This window comes from Sesamum indicum, linkage group LG3 (genome assembly GCF_000512975.1).
Source record: "Sesamum indicum cultivar Zhongzhi No. 13 linkage group LG3, S_indicum_v1.0, whole genome shotgun sequence".
Lineage (NCBI taxonomy): Eukaryota > Viridiplantae > Streptophyta > Magnoliopsida > Lamiales > Pedaliaceae > Sesamum > Sesamum indicum.
The window spans coordinates 7,875,587-7,890,232 of NC_026147.1; the positions used below are offsets into that span (position 1 = coordinate 7,875,587).

General features: G+C 36.2%; 4 protein-coding genes and 1 non-coding gene across 8 annotated transcripts in view; 2 read left to right on the forward strand and 3 right to left on the reverse strand.

Annotated features, from left to right (window-relative positions):
- LOC110011227 (MAR-binding filament-like protein 1-1) lies at positions 1,461-5,192 on the reverse strand. The gene is made up of 4 exons (XM_011074326.2): positions 4,934-5,192; positions 4,223-4,266; positions 3,998-4,126; positions 1,461-3,391 (listed from the first exon to the last, which is right to left on the reverse strand). The coding sequence occupies exons 1-4, from the start codon at positions 5,190-5,192 to the stop codon at positions 1,775-1,777; spliced, it is 2,049 nt and encodes a 682-aa protein (XP_011072628.1). The 3' UTR covers positions 1,461-1,774.
- LOC105157612 lies at positions 6,650-8,486 on the reverse strand. The gene is made up of 3 exons (XM_011074026.2): positions 8,395-8,486; positions 7,106-7,675; positions 6,650-7,027 (listed from the first exon to the last, which is right to left on the reverse strand). The coding sequence occupies exons 1-3, from the start codon at positions 8,418-8,420 to the stop codon at positions 6,838-6,840; spliced, it is 786 nt and encodes a 261-aa protein (XP_011072328.1). The 5' UTR covers positions 8,421-8,486; the 3' UTR covers positions 6,650-6,837.
- Positions 10,237-12,365, forward strand: LOC105157613 (trihelix transcription factor ASIL1-like). Of its 2 annotated transcripts, none has more exons than XM_011074027.2 (2): positions 10,237-10,490; positions 10,831-12,365. In XM_011074027.2, exon 2 carries the CDS (start codon positions 10,989-10,991, stop codon positions 12,111-12,113), a length of 1,125 nt encoding a protein of 374 aa, XP_011072329.1. In that variant the 5' UTR covers positions 10,237-10,490; positions 10,831-10,988; the 3' UTR covers positions 12,114-12,365. The 2 variants fall into 2 exon arrangements, with proteins under 2 accessions (XP_011072329.1, XP_011072330.1); XM_011074028.2 differs by having other exon boundaries at positions 10,841-12,365.
- Positions 13,416-13,489, forward strand: TRNAI-UAU. Its single transcript has one exon. It is a non-coding gene; the product is annotated as a tRNA-Ile (tRNA).
- The window catches only part of LOC105157614 (pentatricopeptide repeat-containing protein At3g16010), a 3,654-nt gene continuing 3,071 nt past the window's right edge, over positions 14,064-14,646 (reverse strand). For all 3 annotated transcript variants that reach the window (XR_002286819.1, XR_002286818.1, XR_002286817.1), the window contains 2 exons: positions 14,199-14,294; positions 14,064-14,105 (listed from right to left, as the gene is read on the reverse strand). The gene's annotated coding sequence lies outside the window, so the exon portion shown is untranslated. The remainder of the gene's footprint in view (positions 14,106-14,198; positions 14,295-14,646) is intronic.

Consider the following 14,646-nt stretch of genomic DNA (forward strand, 5'->3'; position numbering starts at 1 on the left):
TCGGAAGGAAATACTGATGCGGTAAATCCTTGCGACGCACCACTTTTCTCTAGACCTCCGTGGTGCTATTTTCCACCTCCTCCCAGCCACCACCACCTTGATGGTGGGGATCATAACAAAGAAAGACCGATTTGTGAGGCGGTTTCTAACCTCATAAATGATTGCCCTCATGATTTTTATCTTGATGGGGGCATCCGTGATCATTGCTGTCAAGAAGTTAGTAGAATTAGCCACGGTTGTTCCGGTCGCAACTTGAGACGCACGGAGCTAGAGTTGCTTAGTGTCATTGAAAGAATTTGTTCCGAGCATTCTTCTCCGCTACAACAGCCTCCGTCTCCTCCGCCTGAACCACCATCTCCACCATCATGTCCTATGCCAAAGCCTAATCAACCAACTCCAACACCTCCGGCATCATCTCCAGTACTTAAGCCACGACACTGGAGGCGGCCAAGAATTTGCTTAGTAGAGACGGTTCTGTTCGACTCATGCAATCCAAAGCACCCGGAAGCGAACAAGAATGCTAGTAGAAGGGACAGGGATTTTGTCCCACAAGGCATGAGCACTGGACTCTTGAAGGATTCGGCAGGATGCTGCCTTGGCTTAGCTGTGTTCACAAACGACTGCAACCCCACCATCAAAGATTTGTCTGTCGCTAAGCAGAGACTCTATTCCACTTTGCAGGATTCATGTGGGAAACTTCATTAGTTAATTATTATTGGTTTTGTTGCTAGTCTAAATTCTTAGCTATACATAGGATTATTAGCAGTTGGATAGAATTTGAATTTCTTTTTTGAATTAGTTGGAATTTGTTAAGCTATCTGATGTTTACTTTTTGTAGGATAATGAATCTCAAATTATGTTTATTAGTTTGAGGCTACGGCAAAGTTGAAAATATGGAAAATCTCAACAATTGTTTGATGTTTCAAAGCTTTATTTACAAATTAAATTATCATCTAAGTGGTGATATTATCGGTTTCATTGAGCTATCAGTTTATGAGCTCTACGATGATTGAAAACGGTCAAAATATATCAAGATGAGTGATAGAATTTAGCGCTCGTTGTTATGTGGATGATTAAATTTGATGACTATAAGTGATACTAAGATATCATTACAATGCAGTGGTTCAGCATAGTTGAAGTATGACTATGAGCGAAATGAAGATATCATACTCACATTATCTGTTGATACTCCATAGTTACAATGTTTAGTCAAATAAGATAGACTTAAATTGGAAGAAGTCAAAAAATGCTAACAAGCATTGCTTAAGCGCGCGTTGTAGAATGTTTGGTGCACAATATTTATGTTAAACGGTGCTCAGCAATAAACCTATAATAAGTCAATTAGGGTGAATATGGACCCGTGCATCATAGATATACATCAACGCTGTTATGCTCCCGATCCAAACTTATAACATGCAAAGTAATATGGAACGTGTGAAACCAATGGTAAGAGTTTAACACTATGAATTGTATAAGCTGCTTATGTTCTGCAGTAAACTACATTACAGGATACAATACTAAGCAATCACCCTGAATATACACTCATCATAGCATGAAAGTACAACTACCGCAAAAAGAAACAATCCTAATTCTAACAATATTTTCCCTTTTCCCATCGATGTTAGTATGAAAAATACAATGGAAGCCAGTTTCACGGCTTGTAATCAGTCAATGTGAGTGGATTAGTGGGGTGGCGAGCATGGTATTTACATGCTATGGATCTTTTTGCTGAGGATTAGCCTTTCTCCTCCGAGTAACTTTCCTTGTGGGATGATCAGCTTTGGTTTTCATCATTAATTTGGCTCCTCAGCTGCAATATTTCACCCTTTGCAGATGCCAAAACTTCTTCTAGTTTCTCTCCTCTTTTCTGCAAACTCTCCCTTTCGTTTCCAAGTCTCACTATAAGGTTGTGGGCGTCTTCTAAGTTCTCCAGCGCTACCTGATGTGCTCTTTTTAGCTGAATAAGGGACCTGTAGAGTTCAGCTTTCTCATCTTCCAGGCTTAAAATCTGATTATTAGCAAGCTCTAACTCTTCGGAAATGACCAGTGCATGTTTATTCATCTCATCAAGTGATTTAGTAGCCTCTTCTACATCTGCTTCAAGACTTTTTCGTGCTTCATTGTCCTTGGAAATCTGGGTCTCCAGGGCCATTAAGTCTTTGTTCAAAGAAGATATAATAAGCTTCTCTTGTTTCAGCACAAGGGCAGCACTTTCTGCTTTCTCATGGGCGTCGACAAGTTCTTTTTCTAAGCTATCACATTTTTGCACTGCTGCAGCCAGTTCTTGGGACGTAATTTTCAGCTTTTCATTTGATTCACTCAGGAGCTCTGTTGCCACCCTTAGTTCTTCAGCTAAGACTGTCACCCTTTGTTTGGCTTCATCACTATTCTGCTGTAACAATTCTATAGCTTGTGTAAACTGGTCATGAATGTTTCCGATCTCTGCTTCAAGGTCCAAGCACAAGTATCTTGACTGCTGCAGTTCTTCTGCCAGATCACAGGCTTCACCTCTTGATTTCTCCAAAGCATCCTGCGTGATCTTAAGGTCCTGATATAGATTTTCAACATTTCCCAATTCTACATTCAGCGATTCTTTTAAATTGTCTTTCTCCGAGGTCAAATCAGAAATCAACACTTTGTTAATGTTCAGTTCCTTGAGTGCAAGCTTAAGCTGTTCCTCAAGCTGGTGAATTGTTTCGTCTTTTTCTCCCAAAAGTGTCGCATCTGAAGCGGACTTCTTTTCCATGGAGGACTTGAACTCGTCATATTCCTTCTGTACGGCATCAAGATTCTTGGTGGCTTCATCTATCTTGGCAAGAGAAGAAGTTAACTCGGCTTCCAGTTTAAGGACCGTTTCGTTCCGCGGTTGCAGCTCCTTTTCATTTTTCAGGAGTACATCTTTCAATTGTTTTATCTCTGCATTCAAACTAGTTAGCTGAACCAGGGATTGCCGATATGCAATGCTCAGTTGGTCGACCTCTCTATCTTTCTCAGCAATCGCCCAACTAGCGTACCGAAGATCAGCCTCTTTATCCTTGATTTCTGAAGCAAGCAAGTTAAACCTTTCTTGAGAGACTGCTACAGAATCTATCTTCTTTTTCAACTGTTCTTGGAGCTCCCTTTTCTCATTCCCAGCCTCTTTGAGGCTGTTTTCAAGATCATGAGCTTGGATAGTTAGCTCTTTATACAAACTTTTCTCTTTCTCCAGTGCCTGTCCCATCCTTGTTATCACATGACGTGCAAGATTCAATCGATCAACTAAAGACTGCCGCTCCAAATTAGCTTTTGCAAGTTCCTTGTTTTGGACGTCCTTCTCATTCAATAGCTCCATCTCAAACTTTTTCTCCAGAGAAGCAATAGCAGCCTCCTTTTCCTTGAGTTTATTATTCATCTGTGCACACAAGTAGACAACAGATAGTTTAGCAAAGAAACCTAAGAAACTCTAACATGCTTACACTACACCAGACTTCTATTTACAACTTATTAGGAGATTCAGCTGAAAGAAATACGTGATATTAGAGCTGAGCTAGAAACTTCCTTAAAGGGTCTATTTCCCCTTCATTCCTTAGTTAATCCAGCAGGACCAATTGCTCTGACTTGGCAAAAAACAAGGGTTTATCAAGCATGTCAACGGGTGTGAAATGCAGATGCAATTCGTTTACGCGTGCTGTTTCTCTACTATTATCTGTTTTTAACAAGAGTATCATTTAATAACAGCAAAGGCCAGCTTCACTCAATAGCCGTTGCCTGTATAGTCACTGTAAAATGCACATATTAATGTCCTAAAGGAAAGGAAGACGAAAGGGATGCAAGATCAAAATGAAACAGTCTCATCCATTTTTCGTCCTTTTACATTTGGCAAAGAATGAACCGGTCGTGTCGTGACTTGGAAGGTAAGAAAGTTTGCATGATCTGCATTCATTAAGAGCTCAAATGCATCCATCTAAAAAAGAAGCATTCGCCAAGGTAACATTTAAACTCCTTTATGATAACTTACAGATTCTATAATTGCATCCGAAATGACATTTCCTTTGTTTCTTGAAGCATATAGACCGGCAACCACTCCCGAACAAAAAACCCCAAGTTCATTGAGAAGTGAACAAAAGGGGTTCCGAGATGAACTTCCCTGAACATGGGAATGATGAAAAAACACAACAGTCAGAGAACCTCAAACCAGTACTTAAATAATCCTTTTCATATTATATTTGTCATGGATGCAGACCTTTGTTTTCTGTTTCTGGTCTTCAGCCCCGGGTTCATCATTTTCTGAAATAAAAAATGCAAAAATCATTAGTAATAGCTTATAATAGGATCTAAGTTTCCTGTAAGTGAAACATAGTTTTTAGATGGTTCAGTTTTTAAGAATGTGAAGCAACACCCGTGGGAAACCCCAAATAGAGAACAGACAGACTTGATAAAAGAGATACTTTAAATACGATCAAGACGATTAAGTGCGAAGATTCAAGCAACCAAAGATATATAAACAAGAATGTGCCAAATGACGAAGTACAAGTAGAGAAACTGAAACTGTATACCAACCATAACGATCACCTATGCACAAACAAGCACAGGATTGCAAGATTCTATTACATTCTCTTCTTTATACGCGCTGTCTTTACAACTTGTATACCGCCTTGTTTCTCAAGTATATAGCTTCAACAATTTCTGAATAAACCTATTCTTGTGGAACAGAACAGCATAAAATCAGGTTTACGTAGTCTGATATGAGATACAATCTAGGTTCATCTCCTCCAAATCAATATGTCATTCCATTTAGCAGTCAAGAATGTCAAATACCAAAAGAAAAAGTAACCCAGACTAGACAAAGACTCATCAAACTTGAGTTCATCATAGCAGAGAGGAAAGAATCTTGAAAATACAATAAAAACAAGAAGAAGGAATCTTGAAAATACAAGAAAAAAGGCAAACCCACCTGCAGCAAACCCTTTCATTGCATCTACCCTCGAGTTAAGAAGCGGAAGCAATGCAAAACCAGTGAAGACAGCCGCTCTCCTCGCGCAAGAATTGCAGTCTTTGGGATTTTCTTGCTGAGAACAAGAAACTATTGCTCTCCGGTTGGGAGCATTTCTCAAGGGAGAAAACGATAATGGAGGCTGGAAACAACATTGCCAAGAGTAGGGGGTGCAGCGAGAGTGGCAGAATGGAGAGTGCTGAAAACAAGAACTCCCCATATTTCTTCACTTTTTCTTGATTTTTGAGGGTCACCTGTCCTCGTAGTCCAACTGCTTGCTTTCCTCCTTTCACAAACAATCTCAACTTATTATTTCGCTGAGATCACCAACTCTCAATGCATATAATCCTTTTATAGAGGTGGAATTAACCATAATATTTGGTTTTGTTCCGGGTGTTTTGTGTAGATAGAAAGAGAAAAATAAAAATAAATAAAAAAAATTAGAGATAATGTATATGTTTCAATTTGTTTTTGGAGATAATATAAAATTGAAGTTTCAATTTAGTCACACATTTGTTACGATTTCCTCACGTTGCATCCCATAAGTTAAAATTTTATTAATGTTAGTCCCTACGTGCATTATTCATCCAATCAATAGCGATAATGTAAAAAATGTGTACAGAAATACTAACAACTCGATGAATTATTGGATGAAAATGCACTTGATGATACTTATAAGATGCAATATGACAAAATCGCAAGACGAGACTATATTGAAGAAAAATATAATGACGTTTAAAACACAATAAATTCAAAAAATATGATGGAGAAAAAGAATGGCCTGGTTGGTGCAAAAAATTTAAATAATATGCATTTATCATGCATGATCACATTAATTTAATTACTGATTAATAATTACTTAGGGACAAAATATTTATTAGTGAATTTGATGAGTTGCTAAAATTAATAACTTGAGAGTTTAAATGTTTTCCTTAACGTAGATTCACTATTTCTCTTGTATTTATCCCTTGAATATACACATTAATTTCAGTATTATCTTATCTGCAGGTTGTTGATATATCTATAATAAATGCATCCAACGTGCAATTATTTTTTTTAAAAATATTACCATAAATATTCATATACGTAATAATTGGTTGTAATAAATTTCATGTGTCCTAATTTTTTATATATTACAATACTTATATACTTTTTGTGATTATCAATCTGCAGCCGGACAAATAAAATGATTTGGCAAGCTAAATGAATTTCATACTATGTCTGAAATTTCATAAGATTCTTCCATGTATTTGTTATTTTTTATCCCATATGTTAGAGCATTTTTCAATTTAATTCAATTTGTTATGATTTTTTCATATTACATCCCTTAAGTTGAAAATTTTTTCAATTTTAATTAATTCTCACGTGCATATAATTAACGAAATTGTTTGTAGTCTCACTTGTATTTTCGTATATTTTTTGTTAAGTATTGGATGAAAAATATACGTGAGGACTAAAAAGTTAAGAATATTTTCAACTTACAAGATACAATATGAGAAAATCGTAATAAGCGGGACTAAATTAAAAAGGCACTAAGATATGATACAAAAAATGCCATTTTACTTACCTATATAGAGATGATCTCATGATCATTTAATTTTTATTTTTTGATTCCATATGTAGTTATTTAATTTCATTCATTGAACATTGTGAAGCTGGACGTAAAATTATGCTTTCTGGCGTAACACATTTTATGATAAAACTCATAATCACAACATAAATTTTCATTACAACATTAATTTGACAAATTAAGGACACAACACACAATAGGGAAAATAAAGGTACTAAAAAACAGCAAAATACGACTCCAATAACTATCACAATGACTAATAATTTCATAGAGTCCATCGTCGATTTCGTGCAGATTAGCTCGAGCCAATGCAAAACATAGCGTCTTCGTCCACGCTCACGCTCGTGCTCGACCCCATACAAAACATAAAGTCTTCATCCAGGCTCAAGCTACTTTCACTGTCGTTGTCCTTCATCTGTTTCTTGTTCCAGCAGTACGACACAAAAGCGTCGTAACGACATTCAATGCAGCAATACGGAGTATCCCTAGGAAACAAATGGTCACGAATTAGGAAAACACCAATGTAATAACAACAATGGAAAACCCCTTTTTTCTTACACTACCTGTACATGAAAATGTCAATTGGTTTTGATAGCTTTTTGCAGCAATTATAGCATTTCTTCATGTACTCGTCATCTTTGACATGTTTAGTACTTGAACTCCCTGCGACTTCAGTACGAGGAAACTCCAAGATGCAGTCGTCGAAACTGTGTACGACTTTGTTGGTCGGGTATTTGTACGTCGTACAAGTGTATTCGGGCAATTCTCTAACGTACTCCAGTGGTAAGAACCCGACCTTTCCATGCTTAGTGCATGTGGTTAACGGGAGTCGCCCTCGACTCTGGTTTGAGCCAGAAATTATAGGCACATGATTATGAATCGAAGATAATAGACACAGTTTGATTAAATTCGGGCTGGTGGGGCCCACTTCATCGACCGCTACCTCTTTGCCCTTGGAGGGCTTGAAATTCAACATCATCATATTATTTTCGATGAGGGTTTTCGTTAAATTCCTGGTTTTAAAAATGATACGAGCTTCCTCCGATGGCTTGTCATCATCGGGAATGTATAGTCCTACCTTTTGTTTCATTACATTGTCGTATGACAGTTGCGAAAAAGATGATTGAGTGGACCTACAACATCAAAGAGGAAAAACATCAAGAATTTGTCATAAAATCTAAAGAAATATAAGAATTTTAAACAACCATATAATATATATAACCTGAGAAATCTAAATGCTGTAAGCATAAAATTGAGTTTGCAGAAAAAATATAAGAATTAATTTCAATCTTTAACACCAAAAATAAAGTTTAAAAAAAATTATGTAAGAGGAAAAGTAAAATTTATAAGATTATTAGTTATTCAAAAATGTGGGTAAAAATCATATGTTAAATCTATAAACAAGAGTTGATTTCAAAAAAAAAAAGAAAAAAAAAGTCTAAAAACAAGAAATTAGGCCAAATTATATCAACTTTTGAAGCCAAATTAGTATACAAAAATCCATATTTAATTAAAAATTAAAATAGAGAAAAAATTAATAAAATCCAACTCATATATTTCATAAACTCCACAAGATCTTCACAGTAAAGTATCATTTGCATGCCTCTAAAACCAACTCAATCAAAAATTAGAACAAATTAAATGTAGATTTCATCCCAATTCTTGAGATTTGTTCCAAATATTTACTCAAAAGTTTCTTCCAAAGCATAATATTCCGATGCATGCAGTCGAATTTACACAGTATCTGTTATGTATTTAAATTTATAAAACCACTCGAACAAATATATACATATATGCAAGAAGATATATGCATGTATATATAGATTCATGGGAAGTATATATATATATGTACCTGGATTGTGTATATGAGAGCTCCATGAAAGAGAGAGTTGCTAGTACTACTCTTAAATGCTTTTATGATGTTGTATTCATCAGAGTGTGTAGAAGGGATGCCTTTTATAGCAGAATGCTGACGAGGGTATCACTCCAAATTCTTGCATCATTAATATTTTCATTAAAAAATATACAAAGGAATCTTTTTCTGGTATTTTTTTCAAGGGAATGAGGGCTGCTTGTTCATCCGCACGCGATAACCACAGTAAGTTCTGCAGGAACACTCACATGGTTAGTGTGAGACACTCGGGAACCATATCTTTTTTCGGTTTAAGGGTTTCATAATTTGAGTTGGGATGAGGTTTTAGAACAAAGTGAGCATAAACGTTTGGTTGTTGAGTGTTTTTGTTTTGTCTGAAAGCTCTGCGGAGTTCATGGAAAGTTTGTAAGAAGAGTAGAGGGAGTGATGAGGAGATGAGCTGCTGCTCTACAGGTCATCATTAATTAATTCAATGTTTTGCTGATTTGTTTCAGTGAATATGAGATGAGTTTTGCAATATTATTTGAATCATATAACTAATATAGACCACCCTCCAAAAATCTAATCTTTATTCATTCAAATATTACTATATAAATATTAGAAACTTATAATGGAATGTAAAAACATCCATCATTAATGAGAAGTGGATGTAAGAAATTTTAATGATCAGTTTCACTGTTTTTTCCTATGTTGATGTAGTAATTGATCTATATATTAATGTAATTATTATCAAAAAAGAAAAATATTTCATAAACTATTATATATTTTAATAAGCAGGGATCGTAAATTGTAATTTTTAAATTCTCGACAAGAAATCAGGGCATTCATTATTAGTCGATCGTTGAAGTCAGAGTTTCACGTAATATTCGTAGATAACTATTTGACGTACTTTTAGATACTTTTTGTACGTCATCCGTACACTACAAACTGGAATTATTACACGGATTGCTCGATCATCATGAATGAATGCTAACGGTCAAGGACCTATAACCAACAAAACGATGATTATCAACGGTTAACGTTCATAATAAATTTAACCATTCATAACAAATAACGGTTAACAGTCGTATCAATCCTACAGTAATTATTCAATTTATATGGTAATAAATTGCATATATATCTCTAATTTAAATTAATTATTAATTAGTCAATTGTGCCAATTTAATGTTTCATAATTTATCAAGTACCACTATGCTTATTGACTATCATAGCAAATCATCCCAACCTTGTTGATATTATAATTAATATAGACATTGCACAATTATGCATTTTATTTTAATTTGATTTTTGTAAGTATTTTTATAAAGTTATCTTACTTCTAATATATGTCACAGAATTTCTCTCATATTTCCAATAAATTTTTTTATGTAAAATAATAATAATAATAATCATATTCCGATAAGGTTTTAGGGTAACTATCTTTGATAGGTAAAATATGAATTGATTAAAAATATTTTTACCTATACTTTTTTCACTTATAAATAACTATCACTTAGATTAATTAGTTATACAAATATTTTTTTTCATATGCATTAAAGTTAATTTATTGTATTAATTTCTATTAATCATTTATTTTATAATTTATAATTTTATTGATATATAATAAATTAAATTATGCAAATTATTACTAATATATTTTATATATGTATATGTAAGTATATACAACCGCCTAGGTGAGATTTGGTTTAGCGCTTTGGGCCATTAGTCCGTAACGCAAAGAATCCCCTGACTTTATCTTGTGGGCCCAGAGTTGGGTGAGATGCCGCCAGAATTGGTGAGCGCATCCCCTGCGCATTTTAGTAACTACCACTTCACATTTCACATCATCGTTATTCACCCCCAAAAAGATGCGCCTTTTCTCACTTTCCCGACTCGCCAACAGACAAAGCCTTGTAATTTCCCAAATTTCCAACGAATTCACAGCATTTCACGTGAGAGCAATCCTTTTTCCGTGAGGAAGAATTACCTTTCGCAACTTCAGTTACGTTACTTATGATTTTAGTCCTTTTGCGTCTTATTTTCCGGGAAGCTTGAATCTTGAATGCGTTCCAAGTGTTTAATTTGAGTTTATTGAGGTAAGATTTCTGATGGGTTTTTCATTTTCAGGGATTTGATTATATGTGGGATTAGTAAAAGATTCGAATTTTAAGTAGGGTTATTTGGTGATATTGGATGATTTTGGTTCTTGTTCATGGTCTTCTGCTTTAAGATTGATGAAATGATCTATTATTATAAATTGAGTTTTTCTTGGAATTGATCTTTATAGGCCTTGATCGTAAAGATACTGAACTTTTATCCTTATAACTGGTTTAAGGTTACTGTTGTTGGATGCAGTTATGGAAATGGGTTCAAATTAAGTAATATCAATGTAATTTTGCTGTTATACTGTTGGCAATAATGATCTGAATTTTTTAGGTATTTTTAGGTGCTTGGAGAAGAAATCTTGGTCTATTGAAGGTGATGATGGCAGGATCTTTGGTTGGATTTGGGCATGGTATTTTGTTGTTTAGGAAACTAATCTTCGGAGAAAATTAGGAAGTAGTTGTTTTTCACTTTTATTGGTCTTTGGACATATGATGGATGAGGAGGATGGTAAGGGGTACCCTCCCAACTCTTATCGCGTGAATCGCCAAAAGTTCCCTGTTGAAAATGTCAATTATCCTCGGAATGTTGGGAATTCTTATGTCGAGGATGACGATAATGATGAGGAGGAGGAAGAGGATATAGATAATGCGGAAGATAACGAGGATGACGACGATGACGATGATGATGGAGGAAATGGTGTTCAGAGGATAGGTAAAGATGATTATGAATATGGCGATGATGGTGATGATGATGATGATTTTGGTGATTTAGAGAGGCACCCTAAGAAGAGGAAGCTTAAAACCCTATTGTCAAGTTATGAATTTGCACCTCGAGTACCAGCCCCATCATCTGCTTCAGCTTCAGTTCCAAAGACATCATATGGTGGACGCAATCCACTCACGGATTGGACTGAGCACGAGACTTTCATCTTACTGGATGCTTGGGGTGATCGATTTCTCAAACAAGGGAAGAAGAGTCTCCGCTCTGAGGAGTGGCAAGAAGTTGCTGAGAAGGTATCCCAGGAATCAAAGATTGAGAGAACAGATACTCAGTGTCGAAACCGCTTGGACACGTTGAAGAAAAAATACAAAAAAGAGAAGATGAAGTTGGGAGATAGTGGGAGTTCAGCCAGTAATTGGGTGTATTTCAAGAAGCTGGATGCACTTTTGTCATCACTCCCACAGCAAGCAGGCCTTTCATGTGGAGTGGACTCAGGAGAGTACGTATTCATGAACCCTAAAGTTTATTTGAATCGCTCAAATGGATTAGATGAAATGAGAGATAGTCCAGAAAACTCAGCATCTGCCGGGGGTGGGGAAGATGAATCTGAGGGCCTTCCACCCCAGAAGACAAAGAATGGAGGAGTCAGGGGCAATGCAGCTTCTTTCAAATTGCTCGCTGATTCCATTCAGAAATTCAGTGAGATATATCAGAAGATAGAGAATAGCAAGAGACAGCAAATGGCAGAGCTAGAAAAAATGCGGATGGACTTCCATAGAGATTTGGAGTTTCAGAAGAGGCAGATACTAGAGAGAGCTCAAGCTGAGATTGAGAAGATCCGACGAGGAGAGGATGATGATAATGAAGTGTCTGCTGAGAATGTCAGCGGTTGATGTAGCTTTCTCTGATCATTGTTCGTACATTCCTCTAGGAGGAAATCTTGCCATTGTTGTATTATATTGCCCTCTTGCATACCTGATCTGCAAGACAATAAAACTCATGCGAAGCTGATATTGGAAACTCTAATTAGTTTTATTGTGATTAAAGAGTTCAATGTATATGCGCTCAGTCGATACTTCTAAACTTGTATTAACTATAGCAACATCTCTCATTTGCTAATTTAGTTCCCATTTCTCTTTTGGTTACATACAATCCATTCCATGATCACGTTTCATCTTTCTTTTCTGTCGGGTCGATTGCAGAGTTGTGAGTTCATACCACAAGAACTATTGCTAACAAATTGTTGAAGATTATTGTGCATTAGTTTCATCTGCCATTGATTTGATACTGCTATTTTCTGTCCATATCTGGATAACTGATGCCTGTAAGGTTTGATGTAATAACAATGTGGCATATTTATTGCATATGTTTTTTGCTCTACCAACTGTTGATGCAAATGTGGTGTTTTGAGTACATATTCATTAATTGTAGAGATTCTAACAGCAAAATTCTGAGCTATACCTGTAACTATTTGCGGGTTCAACCTTAAGACCACCAGTAAGTGTCCAAAAACCCAACTTTTGATTGCTAATGTTCTTCTACTCTTGCTTACTTAATCTGAACTGTAAGAACTCATATTCAAAATTCACTGCTATGACGTCTCGACTTTTAAATGCCCTGATAACCACCCCATACAAAGAGAAAAGAAACATAGTGAACTGAAGAGATAAGCTCAAATGAGTCTGGTTATGAGAGATGCCGTCAGCAACTATGTACCTTAACTACATAAAGAAGTTGCTATTAGTTGGTAGGTGCCGGCATTTATTAAATTTTGTATGTTATTATATGGATTGTCGGTCTCTGCTGTACCATGAACATCGTCGTAAGTGTTGTCTGCAGCTCTGAGTTACATTTCTGCAGGCATAATAACGGTGTTGTCTGCATCTCTGAGTTACATTTCTGCAGGCATAATAACGGTGAAGAGAAGATGGTTATTCATGTTATCGTTTCTTTCTGTTTTGTGGTCTGTGTTTACTTACTTTCTTGTAAGAGAAAATTATGGTGGTACGGGTACAATTTGTTAATGAGTTAGTGTTAGTTAAGGTCACAGACAGACTTGAGAGAGTAAAGATGGCAAATGTGAAGGAAGAGAAGCTTATAGTCACATTACAGCCTACAACAATAATTCTTCTAATCTATATATAAATTGATGACTGATCAACAAGAAGGTTAAATTGATGATTGATCAACAACAAGGTCCCGTAGCTCAGTTGGTTAGAGCGTTGGTCTTATGAGCCGAAGGTCGCGGGTTCGAGCCCCGCCGGGACCATCTTTTTTGAAGTGAGCAGTGGTGAGTGCAGGTACTGTTTTATTGTAATGTCCCATGATGAAACATTGAACTATGTTAATGGTTTCGGAGCTATCTATTAGTATTTTATGGTTTCCAAAGATCCGAGATTTTCTGTCTCATAAGTTTAGCGCTGGGCTTCAAAGAAACTATTATATGTTTTTATACGAAAAATGAATTAGTACAAAGCCCAGGAATTAAAATTCTACTCTGTGATAAGTTTTAGTACATTGATGAGTGTAAGGTCTCTTAGGAAAATGGGATCCTACATAATAAGACTTCCAGTTAGTCATCTGGTTAACAAAACTACACTCTCATTCTTGCGCAAGCTATCGAATAGATAGGACGAAAATTGGAGGAACGCAAACTCCAGCTCAGCCACAGCGTTATGTCAATTGAAACTCAGCTGTAGTTGAAAATCTGAATTCCACAGGCTTTATATTCCAACCAATAACATGTTTGTCTTTGGCAGCCTGATTTCCATGCACATTATAATAGCAACCTGAAACAAGCTAGTTGGATCCCCTCAATCCGAAACTCAGTTCCCTCATTAGCTCCAAGCCACAAGATGTGCTGGAAATCCTCGTTTCAACAAAACCTGCGCAGAGTTTAAGTCGAGATCAGTACAAGCGAACATAATTCCAAAGAGAGCTGGGAGCTGAATCTGGTCACAGAAGTTCAGAAGTGGCACCTTCTGCCCGAATGATATTAGCTTGTCTATAAAATGCTTCGCCAAAGGAAATTTCCCACCTGAGGATATCTTTGCTCCTTCTGCCTTCCTTTATGTCTGATAAATGCAGTAGTTCAGCCATCAAAACTGTTACACACTTCAAGCATTTGATCATATTGGTAAAGTAAAGAATAGATATCAGATTCAAGTTTCACTTTTCAGGCTCTAGGCACTAGGGTCTGCTGGTATTCAGTTGCAAAATACGGCAAGAACTTATATGGTATTATGTAACTTGCAAGCATCATTTATTGCGCAAAGCTCCATCCTTGATAATTAGAGCTTGAAGATCTATGGCTACCCTATGCTGCAGCCAAGCAGATAAACAACCCTGATCTTTCCAATTTGTTTCTCTTTTCTCCTGGCGGAGTTCCCAATTTATTCCCTTCATGAAGTCCTGCAAAATTGTTTT

Coding starts and splice junctions, on each gene's coding strand:
- LOC110011227 (XM_011074326.2), bottom strand. CDS start 5,192: ATGGGGAGTTCTTGTTTTCAGCACTCTCCATTCTGCCACTCTCGCTGC. Junction 4,267..4,933: donor AATGAAAGGGTTTGCTGCAG/GTGGGTTTGCCT, acceptor TTTTTATTTCAG/AAAATGATGAACCCGGGGCT. Junction 3,392..3,997: donor CGGATGCAATTATAGAATCT/GTAAGTTATCAT, acceptor TTGTGTGCACAG/ATGAATAATAAACTCAAGGA.
- LOC105157612 (XM_011074026.2), bottom strand. CDS start 8,420: ATGGAGCTCTCATATACACAATCCAG. Junction 7,676..8,394: donor CTCTCATATACACAATCCAG/GTACATATATAT, acceptor TTGATGTTGTAG/GTCCACTCAATCATCTTTTT. Junction 7,028..7,105: donor ATTGACATTTTCATGTACAG/GTAGTGTAAGAA, acceptor TTTGTTTCCTAG/GGATACTCCGTATTGCTGCA.
- LOC105157613 (XM_011074027.2), top strand. CDS start 10,989: ATGATGGATGAGGAGGATGGTAAGGGGTACCCTCCCAACTCTTATCGC.